Raw genomic sequence first — 22,698 nt, 5'->3', positions numbered from 1 at the left:
AAAAGATGACAAATATCAGGACAAGCCTCAGTTACTTGAAAGTTATACTTTTTCATTTAGAATCTCCAGAAACATATTGCCAAAAAGATGAGGTTTAAGCCAAGTTTTAAATAGAGATCAAAAGGATAATTTAACCAACAATTGAGGCTGCCAAAAATGTTCTAATTAATTCTAACAAATCATACCCACAAGGCTCTGCAAAAATGCTAATATCATAATTTACTAGAATGTTTGGAAATTTAGAAAAGCCTCAATGAAAGAATAATTTTATCTTTTCTATCCATGTCCACTTCTCTTCTCTCTATATACCAATGACTGCATCTCAAACAATCCATCTGTTAAACTACTGAAGTTCGCAGATGACACAACAGTGATTGGTCTCATTCGAGACAATGATGAATCTGCATACAGATGGGAGGTTGAACAACTAGCCTCGTGGTGCGACCAGAACAATCTGGAACTGAACACACTCAAAACGGTAGAAATGGTGGTGGACTTTAGAAGAAACCCTTCCATACTACCAGCTCTTACAATACTAGACAACACAGTATCAACAGTAGACATCTTCAAATGTCTAGATCAGTGGTTCTCAACCTGTGGGTCGGGACCCCTTTGGGGGTTGAACAACCCTTTCACAGGGGTCGCCTAAGACCATCGGAAAACACATATTTTCAATGGTTTTAGGAATAATTTTATGGTTGGGGGTCATCACAACATGAGGAACTATATTAAAGGGTCGTGGCATTAGGAAGGTTGAGAACCACTGCTCTAGATTCTACCATAACTCAAGACCTAAAATGGACAGCTAACATCAAAAACGTCATCAAAAAAGCACAACAAAGAATGTTCTTTCTGCGCCAACTCAGAAAGCTCAAACTGCCCAAGGAACTGCTGATACAGTTCTACAGAGGAATTACTGAGTCTGTCATCTGCACCTCTGTAACTGTCTGGTTTGGTTCTGCAACCCAACAAGACAGACACAGACTTCAGAGGATAATTAGAACCGCAGAAAAAATGATTACTACCAACCTGCCTTCCATTGAGGACCTGTATACTGCACAAGTCAAAAAGAGGGCTGTGAAAATATTTACAGACCCCTTGCATCCTGGACATAAACTGTTTCAACTCCTACCCTCAAAATGATGCTATAGAGCACTGCACACCAGAACAACTAGACACAAGAACAGTTTTTCCCCAAACGCCATCACTCTGCTAAACAAATAATTCCCTCAACACTGTCAAACTAGTTATTAAGGTCTGCATTACTATTAATCTTCTCATCGTTCCTATCACCCATCTCCTCCCACTTATGACTATGACTGTAACCTTGTTGCTGGTATCCTTATGATTTATTTTGACTGTTTCCTAATATGATTTGATCGCTTATTTGTTCCCTATGACTATCATTAAACCTTATGATTCTTGACGAATGTATCTTTTTTTTATGTACACTGAGAGCATATGCACCAAGACAAATTCTTTGTGTGTCTAATCACACTTGGCCAATAAAGAATTCTATTCTATTCTATTCTATTCTATTCTATTCTATTCTATTCTATTCTATTCTATTCTATTCTATTCTATTCTATTTCTATTTCTATTTCTATTTCTATTCTGTTTCTAATATTTAAGAAAAAGGACAGAAAAGGACAACCAGCAGCAAAATGGAAAGATTCAGTTTCTGAATGTCTATGAGTGCACTGTTGAAAGACCTAAATAGCTAGTTAGGAACAGATCATTCATTAAATGATGAAATTCCTCCAGATTGGCCCCCAGTTTTGATGTCTGAAATGAAAAAGCTTATTGGCAACTGTAAACCAGCTAAGAGTCCTGCCTGTGATCATATCTTGCCTGAAAAGCTGAAAATTTAATTGGTGGGTTCTTATTTTGGCCACACCTTTCTCATATATTGTTCAATCAGAAAATATCCTCCCAGGTTGTGAAATGGCAATAATTATTTCAATCTTCAGGAAAAGGGGATAAGGGATGATCCTGATAATCATTGCTTATAGTATTACCAGCAACCTTTACACATACCATTAGAACTGGCAATTCCAAGAATAACTGACAAATGAACAGAGTTTAGATCTGGTCATTCCTGAGCATATTATCAAGATATGCATTTGAAGAGGAGACTGTTTCTATGGGAAAAACATTTTGGTTATTATTCCTAATCTAGAAATTACATAAAGGTTCTAGGAAGAAAATGATATATAATTCACAAAGCCTACTATTCAGCCTTATCTTTGTCCATGGGGCCTTTGGCAGATAGCATCCTACCTCCTGGTTCAATTTATACAAGAACTTATTCAAGGTCACAGAATATACACTGTTGACTTTGTATTCTCCAAAGTTCTTTGGCTATTTTAACATTCTTTCACACAAAAGATCTAAAATTATTTACAGTCAAATCCTTCAATTGGGTTAGCTCCTTGATGGATCTCACTTAGACTCTTACCCAAACTATAGACTGATGAAAAATATATAAAAGCAGCAATTCAAGCTCCAATATTCATATCTAATTCTGAGGCTAACCTGGTTGAAGGATTATTGAGATAAATGCTTAGCTATTAATTTTGAACTATTGATGTAAAATCCATTCTTTCCCTGTTGGGTTGATCTCATTTCTTTTAGCTGATATAATCCAATTTACATGGACCCAAACAATTCTTAACATAGGAGAAAAAAAGTCTCAATAACTACATTGCTTTTTTTTTGTTTGTTTGTTTCTTTACTGGGTAGTATTACAGTAACATTTGTAATTTGTATTTGTAATGCCACATTTGTTAAGTGAATCACTGCAGTTGGTAAATTAGTAACACTGTTAAGTGAACCTAGCTTCCCCATTGGATTGCTTGTCAGAAGGTTGCAAAAAGCGATCACATGACCCCAGGACACTGCCACTGTCATAAATGTGAGTTAGTTGTCAAGCATCCAAATGCAAATCACATGACCATGCAGATGCTGCAACGGTCATAACTGTGAAAAATGATCATGACACTTTTTTCAGTGCTGTTGTAACTAAGTCACTAAGTGAATTACTGTAAATCGTACCTGTATTCATATATTTTCAAATTATTCTATAGTGCTTTATCTTAAACAGTTCTCACTTAATCAATAGCAACTGGAAGTTAAGATCTGTGCTTTGAAAATATATTATGTGTTTGCCAAATTAAAAACAACACCAACACCAATATGTACATAGATTTTACTATGGAAAATGCTGACATTTCTATTAGGAATAAAAGTACAAAAATAAATGTTTACATGAAGTTGTTTTAAATCATAAATGCAATGCTACTGGCTGGTTCTTTGCTTTTCAGCATACCAACTTCTATCTTGCTTACATTCTCAGTTTAGTATGCCAGAATTTATAAGAAGACAATTGTTTACAAATTAATCAAATCTATGGCATTTCAGGCTATTATGATCTAAAATCAAGGTGTATTTTGAGATATTTTTTAAAAAATGCATTATTGTTTAACTTTGGTGTCCAGGCTCATAGCACAATAATTAAAGTGATTAATCATGCATGGATCTTTGTAATTTATAAATGTGTAGCAAAAGTTACCTAGGGTATCATTTAAAAAAACTCTAGCGCTTACTTTTTACAGTTTTAGCTATTTCTGAATGTCATAAAGATTAGATATAGCTATTTTTGAAAGTTGTGAAGATTAGAAAACAAGTCATGGGTCATAAGGAAAACATAAAATACTGCTTCCTAATATAATTAATAAGTATACCAGTCCAGAATGTCAAGTATCTCTTTAAATCCCTGTTCCCTTTAGAAAATAAAACAAAACAAAAAACTGAATAAGAAACAAAAGGAGGTATTTCAGGTTTCAGATGTAATTGGATATTTTTATTCTATTAAAAGGAAACACTATAACTACTCTATGCCATATAATGGTGTTGGTGAACCTTTTCGGCACAGAGTGCTGAAACGGGAATACATGCGTGTGCGGGGGGAACGCTGGAAACTGGAATAGCAGCTCCCTGCCGTGCATGCGGGGGAGCATCAGAAACTGGAAGAACAGTTCCCTGGCACTCATCACCTGGTCTTCCAGTTTCTAGCATGCATGTGCGTGCGAAGACCAGCTGGCTGGTGCACATGTGCACGCCGGAACCTGGAAGAACAACGGGCGTGCCCGGAGAGATGGCTCTGTGTGCCACTTCTGGCACGCGTGCCATAGGTTCGCCATCATGGGCATATAATCTTTCTCAAAGAATAAATATCATAAATCTATTCCTTTTATTGTATATTTGGGAAGAACAATTGATATTTAGGAGACATATAGTGATGCTTCAATGAATTTTACAAAGCTCCACATCTCTTCCTTTTGATTTGTTTGAACAATTGTAGGAGAAACAGAAGGCAATGCTGAAGTGTGTGGATTTCCATCCATAAAAGAAATGAAGTAACTCATTCTTACAGTTACTACATTGAAGTCTCTTGAAATAATCTATGACCAGCCATTCTGAGTTATAGACATAAATGTAAGAATTGTTCATTATATAAATTGCTTCTATTGCATTGACAACCACTTGCTCATTGGTATTGTCAGTAGAAATATAAAGTGAGGTCTCATTTGAGTAGTTTTCAATCCTGGTAAATTTATGGACATATCCATAAATGGCAACAATATGGAAGTAGCTTTCTAACAGGTTCTGTTACAAGTATATTTTTATACTCTGGTAATTAGGTAGCCATAGAACAGTATTCTGTGTACCTCAGTGAATAGTCATGCCAGCCATATGACCATAAAGTGTTTTTGGACAACACTGGTTCCCTTGGCTAGGAAATGGAGATGAGCTCTGCTCCCTATAATTGGACACAACTGGATGGGAAAACCTTTATCTTTTTTTAATCTTTGTAAATCACCCAGAATTACTTTGAATAAGTTGGGCTTAAAAAATAAATATCAGCCCTGCTTTTCTACATTGCTTGATCATAAAAGTAACAACATATGTGAACCTGGGCTTTGGTTGCTTTGCCACTTTTTCTTTTATTTGTCAGTTACAATTATTTCAGTCCTGTACCTTCAGAAGATTGATGAAAAAGGAAAAAATAAGGAAATAAGCTTCCACTTTGATGAAACTAGGTCAAAAGTACTGGGAAAGTTCTCTAAAATCTTTTTTATAAGATTTTTTTTGTTTCTTTTTATTACAGCTTATACATAAAATATAGTTAATGTCATGTGAATGCCTTAGAAAGCAACATATTCTTATACTTTTCAAAATAATACAAATGTTGTATTTCTGAAAAACATAAGAATATATAGGTAGTCCTCAACTTAAAATAGTTCATACAACAGAATTATGATGGTTGAAGTGTCCCAGGGTCATGTAATCATGTTTTGCAATTTTCTGACAAGCAAAATCAATGGGGAAGTCAGATTCACTTAACAATCATGTTACTAATTTAACAACTGCAATGGTTCACTTAAATGTGGCAAGAAAAGTCATAAAATGGGGTAAAACCTTTTATCTGTAGAACTCAAAATTTCCCATAACAGAAAAGAGTTACAAAGTTCCTTTTTGAACCAAATGGTGTCCCTCTACAATCCACATTTTCCATTAGTCATGCGAGTATCCATTTTGTGCTATTATGTAACAATCCAATTTATTTCTTCTTTTAATTTTAAAAGTATCCAATCTTCTTTTTTTTTAAAAAAAAAAAATCCAATTCAAATTTTAAAATATCCAGTCTTTGTCCCATATCTCAATATTTAATTCCTTTAGTTCTATTCAAAGCTTAGTTGTTTATCGGGTCTTTGTTTCTTTAAGGTAGCATTTTAAACTTTCAGCCCCTTTGTTATTCAGCTATTTTATAGCTAGGGGGTCTTATAGATGTTAATTTTGCTCTAGGCGTTGTTCTAGCCTGGGTTGGTTGTCACTCACCCGGCTTCAAAGAGCTCCATTTCTATCCACTTTCCTCCAGCACATTTCTTGCCCAGTTGTCCCAGCTTCATGGCAAACGCCATGGTTGCCGCCCCCCACCCCGACTCACAGAGGGTTCCCTCTGACCTCCAAGGAACTTGCCTGTTCCTCTTGGTTGTCTGAGGTGCCCCTCCTTTTCTCCCATCCCTGCAGGACGGTTCCGGTCCAAAGACCCATTGGCGGCGGTTCGGCAACCGGGGTTTTCACGGGGTTCATCAGAGCCCGCTATTTCCCCGACTGTCTCGCCGCGACGCCAAACTGGAAGTCCAAGTTTGTTTTTTCTTTTTAATTCCTATAAAATTGCTTAAAATAGATTAAACATAAAAAGTGGTCTGTCATTTAGAAATACAAAATACATATTTTTACAACACAAGATTAGTTTCCCAGTACTTATTAAAACATTCTGATTATTTATAAACATAACATTTATAAACATCCTGATTATTTCTAGAGTTAATTTCTTTAATTTTAGTATCAATTAGTCAATCTGTAACTTGTTGGGCCATCATTTCAGAGGTATTAGCTTAGTTAAACAGAGAAATATAATGACCAGGGACCGGCAAAAAATCAGTGGCAGTGGGAGTGATTTTTGACTTCATGTCAGCTTCCTCATTAAATTTCTTTATGGGATGCTGGCAGTAAGCATCAGAAATCTTCCTTCCTTCCTTCCTTCCTTCCTTCCTTCCTTCCTTCCTTCCTTCCTTCCTTCCTTCCTTCCTTCCTCCCTCCCTCCCTCCCTCTACACAAAGTCAATAGACACTAAAGTTCTTCCTCAAGAACTCAATGGGATTGTGGAAGACAACACTGGAAGTCAATTCAAAACACTTCACACAAGTTGCTTCAAGTACATCATATATCAAGGTGATGCATCATGTCCACTGCTCTTCTGCACAAACTTGAACCCTGCAGCCATCTAATCAAAAGAAATGTATTAAAATTGGAAGATTATACAGACTGGCGAAGTATGGCCAAATAGTAGTTAAGAAAGAGAAAATGATGGGGTGGAATTACCAGCAGGCCTTATAGCAGAGATACAAACCAATTACAAGTACCTTGTCACACGAGAATCACGATGAAGTCACACGAGAATCACGATGAAGAGGCAAGGAAGACAGCAACATCAAAGTACTATCAAAGTATAAAACTGAAGAGTCAGCTCATTTGGAAGAACAAGATCCACACCACCAATATTTGTGTCCTGCCAATCATCAGATGCCCTGCCAGTACAATAAGCCGATGAAAGGAAAACATTGATCTACGTGAAGATTTGGAAGCTCTATATGATGTGAGGAGATTTCCACCCCAAGTCCAAAATTCAGAGCCTATAGCTTTTCTTTTATATACACTGAGAGCATATGCACCAAGACAAATTCCTTGTGTGTCCAATCACACTTGGCCAATAAAGAATTCTATTCTATTCTATTCTATTCTATTCTATTCTATTCTATTCTATTCTATTCCATTCCATTCCATTCCATTCCATTCCATTCCGTATAACAGCCAGAAAAAAGGCAGGTGGATTCTGGTGAGCATCAAAACTACTGTCCTCTACTAAACCTAAAACATACAGGACTACATCAGTAAGACTGCACTCAAAGATGAGCTGTTGAGAGAATGCCTGAGGCAGCAGCAGACATGCGATGAAGATTAAGCAGAGGAAGGCAAGACCCTGCATGGGATGTACCATAAATACAGATAAGTGAAATGGTAGATATTGGGAAATCCTACCAGAACAGGTATGAAACACCAAATCTATAGAAGCAGGGGTCTACCAGACTGGACTGGACTGAGATGCAGATTGTGCAGAGTCCTCAGAGACAATTCAACACATAGTGTCAACGTGTGAAATAGCCTACACCCATGATGGCAAATGTATGGCATGCGTGCCACAGGTGGCATGTGTAGCCATATCAGTGGGCATGCGAACTCAGCTCTGGTGCACGGGAAACAGGCTGTTTCCTGCCTCCAAAGGACCTTGGGGGTGGGTGGGGAAGGCCCGTTTTTCTCTCTCTCCAGCCTCCAGACCCTTTCTAGGAGTCTGGGGAGGGCGAAAATGGTGGGACTGGAAGTTGGCAAACGGGCTGTTTTCAGCCTCCCCAGATTCCTAGAAAGGCCCTGGAGGCTGGGGAGAGCAAAAAACAGGCCTACTGTGCCATCACATGCCAGGAGCGGGGTGAGTGTGTGGAGGTTGCGCATGCATGCGCAGGGGCAGGTCACAGAGAATTATCGGTGTGGGCACGCACACGTGACCCCCCCTGGTCCTGGCATGTGATGGCAAAAACATTAGCCATCACTGGCCTACACTGAAAGCACAACCAAGTAGCTGGCATTATGTAGAACATCTGCTACATTTATACTCTGCATTACATCTACACTCTTATCTACTATACACAATTTTTCCAGTTATATAAAATACTGTACAATAGATTCATAGTATTGAAAATCTTGTGATCTTACGCTTTTGTTGAAAAAGCCTTTAATATACATACTTATAGCAATATAATTCTTCATTTTCAGCATTTTCGTTAAATGTAAATAGTTCTAGTGTGCAAAATAAGTATTATACCTTAAGCACATTCTATTACTTCAATTGTTTTATTATTACAATTTTAATAGGATAAATTGTACAAATATATTTATATGACAAATTTAGAGGAAAAGTGAATTAGATTGACAATGAAAAATTGTGTGGGAAACACATTGATTCTAATCTGAAAGCATGAAACAATGCAAAATGTAATTTGTTGAAAGCAGACAAGACTGTCCTCAGTCAAAACTAATATATGAATTCTACAAATAATATATCTAATAATACATTGCTATGTAACAACCGATGACAACAGTGTTGACAGCACCATACTGAAAGAAAATACCATGCAGTGACAGAAATCTAAGTCCATTGGTAGAGCTAGAAAAAGCATCTAATGCTGTTAAATTTGCAATTGTACTGTTAGAACAAATATATATGAGCTGACCTTTCCATAAATCAGGAACCTCTTGAAACAAGACTGTGGCACTATATTATTACCATGGAAAAATGTCAAAATTATGAAAATGACCGCAACATATAGAGTAGGTATGACTGTTTATTACTAAATAAGCCATTATGCTAGGCTAAGTGTATAATTTCACAAGGCCAGTTTTTATGGTTATATTCATGTTTGTTTTTGCCTTTAGGAAGGCTTTTGTTTACTTCAGGTCTTAGCAGTCGTGAAATTTTTATCTAAAACCAAAACACTTGTATAAAATAAGCTTAGAGCTAATCAGTATTCCAGCCATGAAACTTAGTATGTGACTTTAGGCCTGTTGCTACTTTTTAGCCTAGTAAGAAAAAATGTACTGTAGCTTGGGTTTCTTGAAGAAGTAATAGAATATTAAATAAATAGAAGCCTTTTGGATATATGAAATAAAAAAAATATACCATGTGTCTTGCCACTTACAAAATGTTTTTCATTCACAGAATTTAAAATTGGTGCAACTGGAATTTGAAGAAGGGCATATAGAATAATTTGTTTTATAAGGTTTGTTTTTAGATTTTAATAGCTCACGGTCTAAAATAAAATCGGTATTCAAAATAAATATTCATTTCAAAATAAATATAAAAAAAACGGCAGTTAACTGTTATAGATAAAAGCCAAAAAGACATCAAACTTTATTGTATATTGTAGATTTTAGGTAAACATTTTGCCTCTGCTTTGGTTCTTTTACTTGCAAAAGGTTTACAACTCATCTCACAAGAACTCATTTCTCACTATTGCACTAACTTATGAATTGATTAATTTCCACTATACACCAATGTATTATGTGCGGATAATAACTTTTATATTCTTTACAATAAAATAGCAGAAACTTTAAGCATATTGAAAAGAACACAACTGTTATTTAACTGCACTTCACTTTTATAAATAAGCAACAATTTAAAGTATCCAATAACTCTTTAGAATATATAAAAGTGTAAGAAAAATGCTGCTTAATATTTTACATTATATATCTATGTACCTCTGTCAAATGGGTGATATATGGTTCTCCTTTATAGTGAAATAGAAACAAAGGAAGGCTATTGTGATCACTGTACTTTCAATATCTCTAATTGCAGCTGTCTATATTTTTCAAAATAATTTTATTCATTATAAACTACAAATGAGATAATTTATAGATATTAGCTGGCTACAGTGCCTTCTGAAATTATAATTTTATATTAAAAATACAGCTACAATGTGCTATCTAGATATATTTAGTGCCTTCGAGTCAGTGTCGATTCGGGGTGACTGTTATAGGAAGAAGCCTATGGAAAAGTAGTTTTGAAAACCTCACCAAGAAAAGTGTAAGGACTACTTGAGGCAGTTGCCAGAAATTGACACTCTGTGTATGTGTGGTTGTCACTTTGAAATCAAGTTGTAGGTAGCATAGCATAGCATAGCATAGCATAGCATAGCATAGCATAGCATAGCATAGCATAGCATAGCAGCATCATTTTTTCTCACTCTGCATGCTCTTTTAGAAGCAAGCTATTCCACGAAGTTGTGGGTGTTCCATCACTGGAAATTTTTAAGAAGAGATTGGATAGCCAGAGTGGTATAGGTTGGACTAGAAGACCTCCAAGGTCCTTTCCATCTATATTGCTATGTATTTTGTATCTGTATTTCAATATTTTATCCTCATTTTATAAAGTTCTAGTATTTCAAACTATGCTATATATTTCTTCACCCAACTCAACCCCCAATGAAATAATTAGTTTCATTCATGGAACATAGAATGATTTCAATTTTATTTGATAAGGCTGCCCGATCACAAACCGTGAGAAACCCTGTAGCAAAATCCTTTTTTTATTAGTTGCAGAACAAAGAATGTGTTGATATAGAAAACATTACAAAAAATTGTCTTATAATTATACATTTACCAAGACAAAAGTAACTAAATTAATTTATTTTTATGAAAATATATTTAGTTCTGCTGAAAAAACTATTAACAGTACTTTAGTATGTTCATAATAATTTCACATATACATGATCTACAATAGCTAAAAGTTAAGCAAAACTTCATTGTACTGTTCTATCTTTTAGCAGTTGTTCATTTTTTAGTAGATCCTACTGCCGTTTTTTGTAGCTAAGTGCATCTTCGAAAGCTGAGAAAAAAATGGACAGTTAACAGTTCAAATTTAGAATAAAAGGTCTTAAGAGGATGAGATATATAACCGTTCATTGTTCATTATATTCCAGTAGGGGGAACTAAAGATTCACCACCAAATATGGTTTTTTGGCTCACAAACCTGTACGTATTATAACCCACTGTTTAATCATCAGTGTTAATAATATATACCACTGGTGATCATATATAGTCTCAATTACATTTTATGTATTAAAGCTGCAAGAAATATGCAAGTATATACCTTTGTCATTACCTCAAAATCCTTGATCCTATTTACTGGGGTAGATTATTTTCAGTTAAATACTCATGTTTTTGTAGTTTCGTTTCCCTTTGCTGATTATGTTTCCTTTTTTATAATTTATTTTTTTGTCTCCATGTTGTTCTTTCAAACAAAGTGAAGAAAAAAGTTTTTTTTCTCCTTATTGCTGCACTATTTTTTCATCCATGTGAAGCCATTAAACTTTTTGTTCTCTTGGGTCCAGGAAGTTTGAATTTATATCAAGATGACTAAATAGGCTTAAATAAAGTCTTGAAGAACTTGGTAGGTTTAAAATGAAGCCTGTTGAGCAATTAGTTTAGAAATTGTTGATAGTATGCACTGTTATATGTGTCATTTTGTGTTAATTTGGTATATTATAAAAACACTGAAATTATGAAAATGAGGAAACAGATAAGCAAAATAGCTAGACTGTTTCACTACAGTGCAATTGTATGTACATTTCCTTTTAAAGATACTACCAGCTTATTACTGTATATGAAAGTTTGCAATTGAAATTACTTTGTGCATGATAGTTTTAAAAAAAACCTGGTCTCCTGCTTTTTCTAGAATATGGTATATAAGGAATATGTACCACAATTTGTTACATTTGTACACAGCTATACTTCAAAATGAGAAGATTCTTTATGATATATGCTAATTATACATACTGTATGTCCAGACTTCTCTGGACATATTCTTCATTTGCATTAACCTCATTTGATTTGTAACCCCCTCCCCCCAAAAAATCCTTTCCCAAATATTTAGGATTAACATGTAGAGCAAATGTGCAGTATTCAGAAACAGAGATGACCATAATCACCTCTGGTAAAGAATATTGGTTCTACTGGTGTATAAATAAGAATGAGGCATAAGATGATAAGAAACATGGCCCACGGTTTTGTCAGTGATGATTCTTTAAATATATAAAATTTAAATTGGAACAGCATGGGCGTAGCTTGCACAAAAGTGTGATTTCATGACATGTACTGATATAGTGCCAGAAATCTCTGATTCTACACTGCAAAGAATAGTTCAGAGAAATAAGTGATTTCAAAAAATAACTATTGGTTTTTGTGGCATAGCCTATGATTTTAAGACAGAAACATGGTTTAAGTGCAAGCCTTAGGATTTAAAGCTTGAAACACTTGTTTAAATGGAGACATTCTAAGAAACATAGCTTTATGCCTGGAAGATACTTACATTCTGTAACAGTGTCAGATCCACTTAGCTTTGCTAGCAGTGACCAATGAGCAATAACCAATTTAATTAATTACTTCCAGTTTCACTGTACTAGCACAGCAAAAATTAATATTAGAAAAATCACACATAGTAGTTTGCTTGGCACATTACATATTCACACTCTCCTCACAACATTTCATATTTTTGAAAATTAAAATACGTTAACATTTAAAATAATATTTAATATTTTGTTTAGGTAAGAAAGGGAATGATTTTTATAAAAAAAACATTTGCATATGTTATATATATATAGTGTACTTTTAAAATTTAACTCACTTTAAATTTACTATATACTGGAAAAAATGAATAAGCAAAAAACATTTGGCAAAAATTAGCAATGCAATGTAACTTTTAAAAAGCTAATGCATTCAATATGCCTTATTTTCCCATAAGTGACCAAAGAATTATGATTTTTTGTATAACATGTGCAAATATACCTTGTAATGCATGATAGAAACACAAGAATTTTTGTGAACAATCCTTATTTTATCTATCTCATGTAAAATCAGCCTAAGGTTGAATTCACTAGCAAAACATTAACATTGTGTTTTGTAAACCTTAAAACCAGTCTAATACCTGGCTGTATTAGTTGTTAATTGGTTTCCTGTTCACTTTCAAAATATCTTAACAGCAGAAGTTGCTTTTGCATCGGAATTTTCAAAAGCCCCAGGCCATATGTCAATTATGAATTATAACCCTGTAATATCTAGAACAGTATCCCTGGCCTTTAGAAGCTAGTGAGAAATGTAGGAATTTTGAGGTAATGTTATTGTCATTCTTACAAATGGCTACAATAGTGAGTGTAACAAATAATTTAATATCCATGCACCAGACAACAAAAAAAGGACTATGCCATGGCTACCCCCTATTAAGAAAAGTCCCCAGTGTCTGATATATTATATTTGAGGTGAATACTTTGTTTTATAACACTATTTTGTTATTTATTGGATGTATATTTTGCCTTTATCTTGGGAGTTCTAAATGGTGTACACAGTACTCTGTTCTCCCATTTCCCCCATGATATAAAATCTTGCAAAGTATCTTTGACTAAGATAAATAATCCAGTACAGACAATTAAAAAAAAAACATCTTGATGGAAATATGTAGGAACCATTACCTAGGCAAAAAGGCAAAAACATTCCTTAAGTGCAGAATGATACCTCCCTGATTCACTGAAGAATAAGGATAGCACAATCAGAGTTGCAAGATTATGTATTTTTCTGTCAATCCCAATAAAAGTAATTTTAACCTTTCCGAATCTGGTCTACCTTGTGTTACTGACACCCAGGTTGAACTTCTGTGCCTGAAAACTTGAACCTTGGCCTCTCTGGTGGCAGTCCAGCATCTCAAATTGTATACCACACTGGCCCATTTGTTAAAATATATTTACCAATTATCTTTCAAACCGATTCTGCAATCTGCTACCTACCATTTAAAAAATTAAAGTAACAAAATTGGTAGGACCAGGGTCTTGGTATATATCAAAGTATGTGTTTTCAAGTACAATGTCAGATCCAGCACTGGGACCCTGGATCTTGAGATCAAAGATTACCTTTCATCACCTATACAATTTGGAAAAGGAAAACTGAAGGGTGTAAATATTTAATTGGACATTTTACTGGTATTAACTAACATTTTGAAAGTGGCACCTTTTATTCTGTTTTTTATAGTTCCTTTTGGAAAATGAAGGTTTTGAAAAATGGTCAAATTGATGAAATTCATACAAATAAATATATTTACAATTAAAACGTTAGGATTATTTTAGCACCTACTTGAAAGCTTTGGAAGAAGAAGGGTCCAGGTGCAATATGCCTTTATCTACTTTTTAAATTGCAGATTTAAAATTAACCAGTGAAATTAGCTAGGGAGCCCTGGCCCATTTCTTTGCCTTGACCACAGGAAACGGTGAAGGGAAGCCATCAAAAGAGTACCTTTCTTTCAAAGGACTCTCTGTGAGAGAGAGAAAAAAAAAGAGGCAAGTAAAAATGAATAATTAGACAAGCAACTTGCATGAAATCACTCAGTGAGAAAATTACCTGCCCATTAAACGAGAAGCAGCAGGAGCAATCATGGTAATGCTACCTATAGCCACCGGTAAAGAGGGAAAGGGTTGGGAGGAAAGAAAAGGAGGCTGTAGCCTTCGCCTTAATCTCTCAGCTATCTCACTTGTCTTTTTCTCTCCCTCCCATCGTGGTCCCAGAGCGAACCCGAGAGTGGGTGTGGTGTTTCGCGGTCGTGTAGTGCACAGCCCAACCCAGCCCTTCCCTTCCTTCTCTGATTAGAAGGGGAAACTGCTGTTTTTCCTTTTCTTTTTTCCCCCTCGCTCTCGGGTCTTCTGAGCGACCACAGGAGAGGAGGAAGACGAGCTGGGGCTGGGGAAAAGCGCCCGGCCAAGCTGCAACTGGAGTGTGCTGCTCACAGACACAAGCACCCCGCTGCGCCTGGCGCTTGCCGCCTCGCTTGGTTCCTTCCCAGCGGGGAACCTTCTCCCTTCGCAAAAGGTGGCGGCGGCGGCGGCGGCCTCATCAGCGGCAAGAGCAACCGCCTCCAATACTCTTCGCCTCTTCCAGCCCAGCCACTCGTTGGGAGTTCTTAAGCAGTTTGTTGCCTCTGGGAAGGTGGGCGTCGTAGGGTTTTGTTTTACATTGCGAGTTCTAGGGGGAGATGTTGTACAGCCCTTCCTCTTATGGAAGTTAAAGGAAGCCAGGCTGCAGCTTGAAATGATTTCGGAGAGGAAAAATGAGAAGCAGCAGACTTAAACTAAGCCCATGATTTTCGACCTCCTTCCCCGCCTTCTCTTCGGAGTGCCAGGAACTTTGAGGGAGGGGGGAGACTTTCTAAGAAAAGAAACCTCTCTTTGCTCAAAAAACCCTTTGCCTTTTGGCTGCAACGGAGAGTCTTAGCCACGCTTGAACAATTTATTTGCCTCAGCTGGATTGGTGGGAATTTCGGAAAGGAAAACCAGGGCGGTGGAGATTGCCTCCCCTCGCATTTTTTCCCTCCCCCACGCGGCTGATCTTCACGGGGGTGGAAGTGTCCCATTCAAGCCTTTTCCTCTTCGCTTCCTTTGAGCATATCTATAGCTCCCAGGGGGTGAGGTGGGGGGGACCAAGTTTTTGCACTTTGGGGACGGCTACTTTTTCTCTGGTTCTTCCTGGAATTGGATTGCCTTTGAATATGCTAAAATGGGGCTGCTGACGGCTGTCCTGCTTTTCGGATTTGTCCATTTTCAAGTTGATGGTAAGTTTCGCTGTCATTTCTCTGGATTCCTCTCCAGCCTGATTTGAAGAAGACCACGGAAAACAGTAGGATTTTAGGCTGCAAATCCAGTGTGGTGTTGATAGTCTTGTAAAGACCATTGGAAGGAAATAATAGATAAGGATGCAGTTCTAAAGCAAAAAAAAAAAAATGTTCTTATGGTGTGCTCAGGGAAATCATCGTTCAAACTTTATGAATGTTAAGTATGAAAAGCGTGGAGAAGGAGCAACCTGGCTAATTCATTTGTACATGTCATCAATAGAAATTGATTGTTGCTATTTTTGTCTCATGGGGAACTTTCAGAGTGGAAAGATGACTGATTAGAGTATTGTGCTTTCAGTTCTAGAGAAGGACTAAATAAATTTGGAAGGATGACATTGTGAGTTTGCTGCCTGTAGCCCATGCATGCATGGAAATTCAGAAACCATGTGGAATGTGCTGAAAGGTATGAAATAAATATGTCTTCAGCTGAGTAGAAAGTATATTAACTTGGAGGGAAGGATGAAAGTGATATATCTGTAGAACCTCGAACTATAGAAGAATATTATAGCCAGCTTCCTCCACAGAAAGTAGCTCAGCTTTCAGTCTTCAAAAGACAATGGGGATTTTTGAACAGGTGCTGTAGGTGTCTCCTCTGCTGTAAAGTCAGTGCTCATTGCATGGGGTTTTGTCCTTTGTTCAACTTGCCTAGCATCTTTAAAGTAAACCTAAAATGTTCTGATTATTAAATCTATAAGATGTTATGTGAGAATTTAAACAGATTGTATTTACAGTGTTAGAAAGGAGAGAACTGAGTGAAAAGATTGTCTTAAATTATAACTATACATATAGATGAGAAGTGGGTGTCATGGAATAATTTTTTTTAACAAAAACGAGGATTGGCATGGATTCATACAGTCACATACCCACACCCACTCCCACTGTAGTCTGCAAATTTCAGAATTTATGCATATACTCACATGATAAGCATTAATACTAAGTATTTATTTGAATAGTCCTGGTAAGAAGGCATGAAATGCTTCCAGGTTTAGTGCTGTTGCCCTATTTGGCACTAGGTTGTATTTTTTTTAATAGATTTGAGTTAATTTTTGTTTTAATTCATAAATCTGAGATGTTTAGCATTAGGGGCAGATTGTGGCAACAAACTTGGTTCTAGCAGGAAACTGGTGCTAAAACATTTTAGATATCTATGTCAACAATAAGGTTCTCTTGTAAACAAAGGAGTATATTATATTACCTACAATTATGGTGTGCAGTTATGGACAGTATAAGTACCTATGCCTCTTTTCCACCACACCCCATCAACACTGAAGGCAGCAAAAAAACTCTTCTAAGAGTGGAGGATATGCAACTATTTATTATGGTTATATAATGCATACATTTTCCAAAGAAGCATTCTACTTTCCATAAGGCACACACTGAAAATATACATCAAATGTGAAGGTATCAAGCCACAAGAAATGTACTTATTAGTCAGTGCTTAAAATTGTAGGTAGCTAAGAAGAATACAATTAAAGTGCTCAGTGGAAGTGACAGAATGAATCACAGGAGCCTGGTGTTACAGAATGTAATTAATGTACCAGGCTGTTTAGAGATATAGGAAACAAATGCAATTAACCAGCTTGCTGGAAGGACATCAGCAGAGCATAATTTATTCAAGTTTTCTTCCATGGAGATCATAACTTGAAGCTCTTTAATTTTTTTTAAGCAGAAGAGACTAGCATACTCGTTGGTCCATGTGGAGAGAAATAATACAGAATACAAAAATACATGTATGTTGAGAAACAGTAATGTTCAGCTCTGTGGATATATATCTTGACTTTGTTCAGGATTACAGGTAAAATTAATTTGGTTTAAAAGGTAGACAAGCCCTTGTTGGATTACAAATGTAGACATGGCATTAAAAATGTGGATCAATCTCTATGGTATAATTAAGTATTTTATATTTGGCATAAGTTTATTGGTGCAACTTCCTATATCAAAAATTACTTGCTTTTCTTGCAAGCATGTACATTGGAGAGAGTGGCCGTAGTATATCAAGTTGAAATATTGAACAAGTGTCTTGGGCATTATTACAATATAACTGATTATGGTATAGAGGTAGAGACCTACAACAAATCTTCCCAACAACCTGATAAAAAAATCTGCTGGAAAAAAAATCATGTGAACTCTTTTTGTACCTAACTCATTTTTTAAAATGCACTTTTTTGTGTTTCTGCTATTAGCCAACCAGTTTTCATCTCTCTCCTTGGAAATAAACTCATATGCATGTAGGAAAAAAAGGGAGGAAAATGTATGCCCAATAGAATGAAAGTACACACATAGCACAGAAACGGTAAAGAAGTATAGGTTATAATCAGTACCGTTGTTTTCTGCCTTGCTTCTTCCTTCCCCTTCCAAGGGCGTATCTCTTCCCTTTCTATGTCCCAGAATTCACCTGACTTCTGATTTTTTCTTCATCTTTCTGCTACCAACATTTACTCCTTGGAGCCCTGATAGATGACTTTGCTCAGACAAATCTTAGCCACTAGGGGTCTTTTCTTCAACTAATTTGGAGACCACCTATTGTCCATTAGAATGAATGTAAGCATGCACAGGAAAGTTCCCAAAGAAATGACAAGCAGGCAAGGAGCAGTACAGGCTGGGAGAAAAACAAAACAAAGAAGGGTAAGTTAGTGGAGAAATGATCTTCATGAAAGAGTGTAGATTATCTTGTGGGCATCATTGCAGACCTCTGGGATACTCAGTGTTCCAGAGCCATATATAAATCTATTTTTGTGACTGAATGCTTGAAATCATTCTAATCCACCTCAAAAGAGCTTTTTGATGGTTTTATATAGATAGATGAATGAAAATGCCAAATCCAGTCTAAACATCTGGCTGACCGTGACCAACCGTAATACCTTTAACACTATCAAACATCTGCCTATCCCAGGTCCTTAGGAAAGATTGAATAATTAGATAAAAATGCCAAATCAAGTTTAAGCGTTTGATTGACTGCAATCGATCATAATTTTAATAATAATAGCATAAAACACCCAGAAATACATCTTCTTTCACTTAGAAGATAAACTATTAGTTTTCTGTATCACAGTTGAGATAACACTTTAATATAGCTTAGTATAAATTTTGGATACAAAAGTAATAGCTATTAGTGTTTTAATATGTAATTTTTACTTGCTCTCTGTATATGAACATTTAAGAATAGTAGCTTTGAAATAATTTTATACTGCACTTCAGACAAATTCAAATGATAAAATTTCTGTCTGCTTCTGAGCAGTCTGAGTTCTTAGAAATTAAATTACTGCAAAACTGGGCAAAATATATAATCTTTTCAACAGGTGTGGAATTCTGGTGGTATAGCTCAGACTGCTTGGATTCTATTTGTAGATAAATGGAACCTGAACCTTATACTTTTCGACACTGCTAACAATATAATGCTAAAAACTAATAAGAGCATGTGCTATGCCATAGAGCAGGGATCTCCAACCTTGGCAACTTTAAGACTTGTGGACGTCAACTCTCAGAGTCCCTCAGCCAGCAAAGCTGGCTGTATATTTCATTTTGTAAAATATAACTTTTATTTGAATCTAAAATGATGATGTCCCATGTAGAAGATATTTTGTACCAGTGCATTACAATAGATTAATGCAGTATATTTGAAAGAGGAAGAAAACAAATATGTAAACAACATTTTAACTTTTTGGAAAGATGAATGAAACAAAATTTGAAAGCAATTAACATTTTTAGAAATTTTATAAGACATGGCCACAAAATATTTAAATATGTGTTATTTTCTCCAATTTAAATTTATTTAGATTAATTTTTCTTTAACAAAAAATCTGCTTCCTGTTTACAAATTAATTCTTTTTAGTATACCTGGATCAACATCTTGGTACTATGCTAATTGAATTCTGAAATTTCATCTGTATGTACAGTGGTGCCTAGTAGTATGTGAATAGTGTTGAATGTTCAATATTTATGCAGAGATTTGAATTCATACCTGTCTGGCAAAGTTATGTGAACTTTTGTTTTGAGTAACTGATGTGCTCTCCCTTGGGCAGCAACTAAACATTTCCAAATAACTGTTGATCACCCCTACATAGGAATTTCAGTCCATTCTTACTTTCTGAATAACTTCCATTCAGGGATGTAGGTGGACTTTCTCACCACTTCAGGTCCTTCTACAACATTTCTAAAGGTCACTACTTTGACTTGGCCATTCCAAATATTAACTTTCTTCTGCTTTAACCATTCTTTGGTCATACATTTTGTGTGTTTTAGGTCGTTACATGACTTACTTTAGAACTTCAGCTCATAGACAGTAAACCTGACATTTTCCTGTAGAATTCTCTGGTACAATTCAGAATTTGTAGTTGAACATGTTTTCATCCAGAAGCAGTAAAGAAGGCTCAAACTCCCTATTGCTGCCACCACCAGGTTTTATAGATGGGATAAGGGTCTTACCTTGTAATGCAGTATTTGTCTTTCATCAAGCATAACAGTTTTCATTCAAGCCCAAATGGTCTATTTTGGTCTTACCTGTCCATAGTACAATTCTTGCATTAATTATGGATTTATCCATGTGGTGTTCTCCATCTATAGACAGACAGCAATGTTCCTTTTGGAGAGTAGAGACTTTCTCCTTCCATCTTGCCATGCACACCATTGTTTTTCAGTGTTCTCTTGATAATAATCTGATGAAAACTGAAATTAGCCAATGCAAGAGAAGCCTTTAGTTCCTTAAGTAATTATCCTGGGATTCTTTGAGAGTATTATATGCCTTGCTCTTGATGTAAATTTGGTTGGTCAACTATTCCTGGGAAAGGTAGAAATGGTATTGAATTCCCCCCCATTTTTTGGGACACAATCTGTCTGACAGTAGACTGATGGGAGTCCAGATACTTTGAAATAGTTTTCCAATCTTTTCCAACCCGGTAAATATTTGTTTTTTTGGCGGTCCTCTGAAATCCCCTTCTTCTTTTTTTGAGCCATGACACACTTCCATATTCATATGCTGTGAAAATCAAACTTTGATAATGAATATCTAGAATTTTGATTTTTAAATAAGGCAGGACCTCCCATATGATTATCATCCCATTGACTGGAAAACTCAGCTATAATTTCCCCTTCAAATTAGCTGGCAATCCTAGTGGTTCACATACTTTTGCTAAACACAAATATGTAGCCTTGGATAATTTTCCTCAATAAATGAATGAAGAAGTATAATGTTTTTGATTCATTTGATTAATGGGTTCTCTTTACCTAATTTTAGGACGTGTAGAGAACAGATCACGTTTAAGATAATTTTTATGCGGAAATATTGAAAACTAAAAAAGGGTATCACTTTTGGTTATTAAAATACTGGTCTAAAGCTCTGTATAATTAGTTTAGGATTAATTAATTTGAAGAATGTGACATGTTTAATCTTTTAACATTTAAAAAATTATGTAGTTTCTGTATACAACCATCCCCCTTTGTTTTTATCTTGACAGTTGACTGTTATGATGGTAGAAAAGGTATTTAAAATAAAACAAAATAAAAATATGTATTAGCCATAACTGGCATTAAATTATTATTTATCTGTGCCATAAGACAATTTGGAAGTAATCTATTCTGGTTCAGTTAGTCTTATTTTAAAAAGCAGGACTCTGTTTGACTGAGGCTTCTTCCTGTATCATTAAAAAATAAATAATGAGCTGTGCATATATTTTCTTGATTTTTTAAAAACTGAAAATAGTTGAATCCTACCTGCAGAGTGCAATCTTTCCTTGATATATTCTGTAAAAATGCAGCTGACCTCCTATTTTGAAGGTTTCTAAAAATATATCCTTCCTTTAAACTGTCATTCTGTGAACGAGGGCCTAGGCTTGAATTTGATTGCTCCTGGTATCATACAGTTATATGGATTTTGCATTTTCAAATTCTCTAAAAAGAGAAAGGGAGGGAGAATTAAAATGATATTGTTCTACCAAAGTGTCATAGTGATTCTTTTCAGATCATCCATTTTGGTGACAGCAATTTTAGTATCTTCCAAATTGAAACATAGACTTTTTCCCCCTTTACTGAATTAATGTGCTAACAATCTATCCTTGAACTGGCAGAAAACAGCACCAGCATAAAATTAGTTGTCCTCATTGCCAATCTCTGTTCTGTCTCTATTTAATCTGTCAAATGATGGCACATCCAGATTTGTGTTTGTGTAAATTGTCTCCTGCCAACAGGAGGAACATCAGGCTTCATTCATACTCTACTGGCATGAGTAGGGTGGGTCTGACGTAAAACTACAGACAGAATTGTCTGCTTCTTTTCATACACCATCATAGCTATTTGGGCATCTAAGGAAACATGAGAAGACATCATGGCAGATGTAGACCTAGAGAACAGAGAGACCAATGTTTCCATATGTCATTCTCTTGTCCTACTGCTGGAAAAATATATATTTGATTTTGAAAAATGATATTGATATTACAAGAGGAAGCTACTGTATATAGCAGTGTTGGTGAAAGTTTTCAGCACCGAGTGCCGAAATGGGAGAGTGTGTGTGGGCGTACACGTATGCCAGAAGCCAGAAGAGCAGCCACCCAGTGTGCATGCGTGTGCCAGGCAGCTGCTCTTCCGGTTTCCGGTGCACGCATGCACACAGCCCAGCTGGCCTTCCAGTTTCTGGCACACATATGTGCACGAAGACCAGCTGGCCAGTGGGCCGGAACCCGGAAGAGCAACGGGTGATGGCTCTGCATGCCACCTCTAGCACCCGTGCCATAGGTTCGCCATCACGGGTATATAGTATGGCCATGCAGAAAGCTCTTCATCAATATTGTTCCAATATGTATAATGCAAGCGGCATTTCT

The 22,698-nt window shown here is 36.0% G+C and overlaps 1 protein-coding gene across 18 annotated transcripts in view; it reads left to right on the top strand.

Annotated features, from left to right (window-relative positions):
* The window catches only part of ROBO2 (roundabout guidance receptor 2), a 727,272-nt gene that overhangs the window by 313,356 nt on the left and 391,218 nt on the right, over nt 1–22,698 (top strand). For 4 of the 18 annotated variants that reach the window (XM_087895030.1, XM_087895025.1, XM_087895024.1 and 1 more), the window contains exon 1: nt 14,803–15,826. The exons of 13 other annotated variants lie outside the window; for them this stretch is intronic. In XM_087895030.1, the coding sequence (XP_087751156.1) occupies nt 15,772–15,826 (55 nt within the window). In that variant the 5' untranslated portion in view covers nt 14,803–15,771. Of the gene's footprint in view, nt 1–14,802; nt 15,827–22,698 lie in introns of those variants that run through there. One more of the 18 variants, XM_087895031.1, reaches the window with a different exon arrangement.

The sequence above is a fragment of the Pantherophis guttatus genome, chromosome 5, assembly GCF_059756535.1.
Source record: "Pantherophis guttatus breed Tessera chromosome 5, ASM5975653v1, whole genome shotgun sequence".
Classification (NCBI taxonomy): Eukaryota; Metazoa; Chordata; class Lepidosauria; order Squamata; family Colubridae; genus Pantherophis; species Pantherophis guttatus.
The sequence above is the reverse complement of the archived record's forward strand: the minus strand, read 5'-3'. Positions and strand labels throughout refer to the sequence as shown.